Source organism: Meriones unguiculatus, chromosome 21 (assembly GCF_030254825.1).
Source record: "Meriones unguiculatus strain TT.TT164.6M chromosome 21, Bangor_MerUng_6.1, whole genome shotgun sequence".
In the NCBI taxonomy this organism is placed as follows: Eukaryota; Metazoa; Chordata; class Mammalia; order Rodentia; family Muridae; genus Meriones; species Meriones unguiculatus.
In genome coordinates this window covers 51,870,234-51,875,488 of record NC_083368.1, presented here as the reverse complement: position 1 = coordinate 51,875,488, position 5,255 = coordinate 51,870,234, and the positions used below count along the sequence as shown (strand labels likewise).

The 5,255-nt window shown below is 40.6% G+C and overlaps 1 protein-coding gene across 1 annotated transcript; it reads left to right on the top strand.

The window, feature by feature from the left end:
* Positions 1-644: 644 nt before the first annotated feature.
* On the top strand, positions 645-1,526 carry Tas2r16 (taste 2 receptor member 16). Its single transcript, XM_021638771.1, has one exon. It carries the CDS (start codon positions 645-647, stop codon positions 1,524-1,526), a length of 882 nt encoding a protein of 293 aa, XP_021494446.1.
* Positions 1,527-5,255: the final 3,729 nt, after the last annotated feature.

The window sequence follows — 5,255 nt, the reverse complement described above, 5'->3', positions numbered from 1 at the left end:
AATGTGTGACGGTTTCCTGCAACTTGACATCTCTGAGTTGGTGGACACTGAAAGGCCCACGTTTCTAGTAATTATGGGTGGAATTTCCAGGCAAAGCGTTCTGTCACCCTCTTTTTTTCCTTCAAATTTTACTTGTAGCGCTCACCATCCCAGCTGATGAAGGTGATGGAGAGACAGAGATTCTGAGGGGGGCATCAGGATGGCATTTGACAGAATGGAAACATTGCCTGGGTCATTAATGCACAGTGAAAGATTGATCTTTTCTATTGTTCAAATTTTAAATGTATGTATTTTAAAGATGATAGAGAGATAACCAAGGACTACCCTGAACAGATAGGTAGGTAACACAAACATGCATATATAATGGTTCCTCTTTACGAAAATAATCAAATCATCTTAGGATCAAGAATCCACATCCAAACAATACTTTTCATGCATCCTTGTGTGAATCCACCCCAACAAGCAAAGCATAGACAAATCTTGTAGATAGGGAAATGGCTATGTTAGATGAGAGGGAGGAGGATTTGCATCTCTACAGAGATATTCTCCTTGACTGGGAGTGGTGAGAACTCGCACCTGTCTCATATTTGGACATTGGCATAGAGCTTCCGTCTTCATCCAGGAAGACACTTCAGGGTGGAAGCATGGTGCCAATACAAGTGAGCATCTTCTGCGTCGTCATGTATGTGCTTGAGTCCTTGCTAATAATTGTGCAGAGCTCTGTAACGGTTGCAGTGCTGTTCAGAGACTGGATGCACTTGCAAAGACTGTCACCGGTGGAGATGATCCTCATCAGCCTGGGCCTCTCGCACTTCTGTCAACAATGGGCGTCGATGCTGTACAACTTGGGAACATATTCTAGGCCTGTGCAGTCTCTTTGGAGGATTTCGGTCGTGTGGCAGTTCATGAACACCTGGACGTTCTGGCTGACCAGCTTGCTTTCTGTCTTCTATTGTGTCAAGGTCTCTTCTTTCACATACCCCGTCTTCCTCTGGCTGAGGTGGAAATTTCTGAAATTGGTTCCCTGGTTGATATTGGGTACTCTGATAGCTTCTAGTTTATCAGTCATCCCTTCCATTGTGAAGAATCACATCCACATGAAATTAAACACCCTGGATCATTTACCCAGAAACAGTTCTTTGATTCTAAGACTTAAAATGTTTGATGGGTATTTTACTGGTCCTCTTAAAATGGTGGGGTTTGGCGCTCCCTTCTTCGTGTTCCTGGTCTCTATCATCTTACTCACAGTCTCACTGGTCCAGCACTGGGAGCAGATGAAACAGTATAACACCAGCAGCTCCAGCCTGAAGGCTCAGTCCACTGTGCTGAGGACTCTTGCTACCTTCTTTATCTTCTTCACCTCCTACTTTGTGACCGTAGTAATATCCTTTATTGGTACCATATTTGATAAGAAATCATGGTTCTGGGTCTCCGAAGTTGTCATCTATGGTTTTGTCTGTATTCACTTTACTTCACTGATGATGAGCAACCCCACCCTGAGGAAAGCACTGAAGCTGCAGTTCTGAAGCCCAGAACCTTCCCAAGGCATGAAGTACAGCAGAGCCTCTGGGGTAAGGAGACACTGCATTGGCACAGTTCTCTCACAGTGAAATGCCTTGAATGCAAACTTCATTCCCATTCATGCCCACAGACACCTGAATCTATAAACCATCACCATCTTCTCTGTATTCTGACCCACTCCTTCCCTGTTCTAGCCATAGTCCATAGGTCAGTTTTTATTTTTCTCATGATTACCCTAACTCTGCTTACTTTTAGCCACCTCTGCAATATTAAACATGGGACATTCTATATGTTATATAAAATCATTCTCATAATTGTCGATTGCTTTACAAATTCATATAAACCCCCCTTCCTGACAGGAATTTATTGTCTGTATACTTAATGATCACCACACTAAGCCCTTAATTCACCTTCCTAACTTCAATCTAGAAAAGGTAAATGTCTTTCCATTGTCCATACCCTGTTCTACTGCTTCTGTGCTCTTACAGAGTAATTTACACCCCCTTTGCCTCTTTCTGAACACTGTTCCTTCATTCCTTTATAACTATAATAGAAAAAAATAACTCTTTTATTTTATTGATCAAGACATTGTACTCTTCCCAAGAACAAAATTTGCTCAGTCTAGTCTCATCCCTAATATCTCTAAATATCAATGGTTTCAGCAGGTTAACAACAGCTTAGAGAAAAAGTTCTGGAAAGTTTCATATATTAATCTGTAACCAATTTTTAAAGTTTGTTTATTTACTGCCTTCTAAAACACAGGGATCTAAGAATCCATCTTCCTCAACAACATCCGAATGATGTCAGCCTGCATTTTCTGTATGCTACTGTTCTGTGTTTATAGCAATGCAAAGTTCTCCCCCAAAATGGGTAAGAGTATAGGACACACAGAGTAATCAATTTTGGAATCACCCACAAGAAGTGCTTGTTCTATATAAATTCTTTTAAACTTCCCTTAACAAGTATCATATCCTTTTCCTTTACAGGGTCTGGTTTTACCTCAACATGACATATTTTTTCTCTTCATCTCTTTGCTTTTCATACTGATCACCAGCAACCAAATAACTCAATAATAACTAACTCTGGGCACTTATTTCTCAGCTTCTATCTATCCAAAACACTTTCAATTTTTTTTTGTCCTGAATACAGTCACGTCTCTCCTAACATTCTAGGGACAAGGCGCAGAATATAACTTTGCAACTGGTATGCTTAACAGGCACATTTGGTGAACTGAACTTCTGCCTGTTTCTTTAGAAGACTGGTCTACTGAAAGCAAACCACCCAGTGGAGAAAAGGGTATGGTTATTTACCGAATGCTTGGTATGCTTGGTAGTTACCACATGCTTGGTTGTGACAGCAAAGCTTAGTGCTTATAGAGAAATGGGTATTCTTTCTCTTGAGTCTGTTGCTCTGACTTACCTTTCATGTTGAACCCGTCTTTGATACTTGGAGGATGAATTGAAGTAAAGCCTGAAAGTCTACTTCTAAAACTTTCATCCGGCATTTCTCAGCAGCAGCCCTGATATCGCCGAAGAAAGAGAGAACACACTATTCCACATAGAGAAGGAAGTGCGCCATAAAGTCTGGATTGCTCCTGAGCCACAGCGGCTCCATTGCAGCTGAAGGTGGAATGAAAACTGGTGTGTTTGGTAATATCTGCTGAGGAGAGTCTCACCTGGAGTGGTTCCGAGCAGAATAAATGTTAACAGTGTGACTGAGGCCTCCTAGGAATGATTTGTAAGTTTCTAGGGTGTTGGGTTGCAAGAGTTTGAGATCTTTTCAGAATGGGTTGAGCAAGAGCCAGTAAAATTTGGATTATACCTTTGTTATTTGTATCTACATCCAGAAGGGTCCTTGCATGTTCCAAAATCTCAGATGGTTAGAAGAAATAAGAACTGTTCTCTTTACATGTATATAAATAGAGAACAAGCAAAAAAGAACTCCCTCACCCCACTGTCACACACAGAGATACTATTCCAGAAACTGGGGAATATTTTTAGTGTTCTCACTATCTTCCTTTGAATAAAGTGCAATGGAAAACTTATCCATGATATACATGAGGTTGGAGTGTTAAAAGCAACTGAAGGGATGAGGAAGTCTAAAAAAAAATAGAAACAGAAATGATGCCCATCCTACATATCTGTGACACCCACTAGCCCCCAGGGAGATTTTACATATATTATCACATTTCAAGCTGGAAGGACAAGTCAAGATCACCCAACCAACCCAGCTGGAAAACAGACCTAGGAATGTTAAATCCATACTGATGACTAATTTTCAATTCAAAACCAATGACAATGCATAGAAAATGAAGGGGTTCTTTTTTTAAGGTAGCAAAGGGTTTCAATCTGGAAAAAAAAATAGAAAAGATAAAAAGGGAGGTGCTGTAGAAAAATAATAAAGTGTTGGAAAAGAGAAAACAAGGAAAACCTTCTGAGAGCTCTTGTTAGCTTGGCGCGATGGTGCCAGTGCGTTTCTGTTGCTCAGTATGCAATGCTGTGCCTTATGTTGGGCTCGCTATGCTTTAGCAGTGAGTGTGCTGTAAATAACGGAATTAAGAAGGTTAGGTTTCTAGGTTTCGGGCACGAATGTTCAGAAGCCCATTGGTAGCATCAATGAAGTTAGGAAAAACCCTGTGAGCACTGCAGGCTGGCAGCTGCAAAGGCATACACACTACCTATATCACAGACTATTAGCAACTTAAAAGTAAATCTCTGCCCTTTACACAGTTCCTGATGATCTCGGTGAATGACTGGTAACACTGTGGATACTGGCCACAATGGTGAATTCCTAATAACACCAACGAGGGAGTCGTTTTATTATTAGATACACCCAGATTTTATTTGCTAGATAAAAGTCTTTCTCCTGTACCCACATTCTTATTAGGTAGGATGCATGGGTTCAAAAACTTTCATCGCACCATTTCGGGTTTTTCTGAACCTGGTAGTCAAGATGGTCCTTCATCAGTCTCTGAAACAGCTGCCACATCTTAACTTCCAGGAATCTACAATGTAAACCTCGGTGTTTGCATGAGACATATCTCCTCACTGCTTCTCAAAGGTCAATATCCATGCACAGGATATTTGCATAGGTTGTGTCCATGCATAGAAAATCCACTCCTCACATTTGATGTCGTTTAACTTTCCTATGCACGAATGTCAAATCTACCACAGACTTCTGCCTCTCAAAATTACTCCTCTTTCTCCTACACATCGATGTGGTATAAATGACGGCTTTGTGACATTGTTAAATTCTACTTTTTAAAAGTGTGCCTTTGTCATAGATTTTTACACACAGAGGTTACTGCTCAATGGTGACAATGAGATGATATGTAAAGACTCTGAATTCTAGAATTTAGAATTAAATAAATATTATATAATATTATGACTTATCATACTATCAATATACTCTACTGGGAATGCAAGGATAGATAGCAGTGTGATCAGCATGTCTTCTTTCAGAGAACCAAGTTGTACATGCTGATGATGAGACCCAAAGTAGATATATCAGAACATCTCTGAGTGTTTTTGCTTCTGAGAAGCCCTGGGTTGGGACCTGGTTGGGTTGGGCATTTCATGGTAGGTCAACAGGTTTAGAGCACAGCTGCTTCTCTCTTCCTTACCAGAAAATGTTAAGAGCAGAAAAGGCACTTATGTTCTAAAAGAATAGGAAATAGCCTACATTTCAACTCCCACCCATGTGAAGGGCACCGAAATACCCAAGCGAGACACCCA

Bases quoted from the DNA above. Each gene is read 5' to 3' on its own strand.
- Tas2r16 (XM_021638771.1), top strand. From the start codon at position 645: ATGGTGCCAATACAAGTGAGCATCTTCTGCGTCGTCATGTATGTGCTT.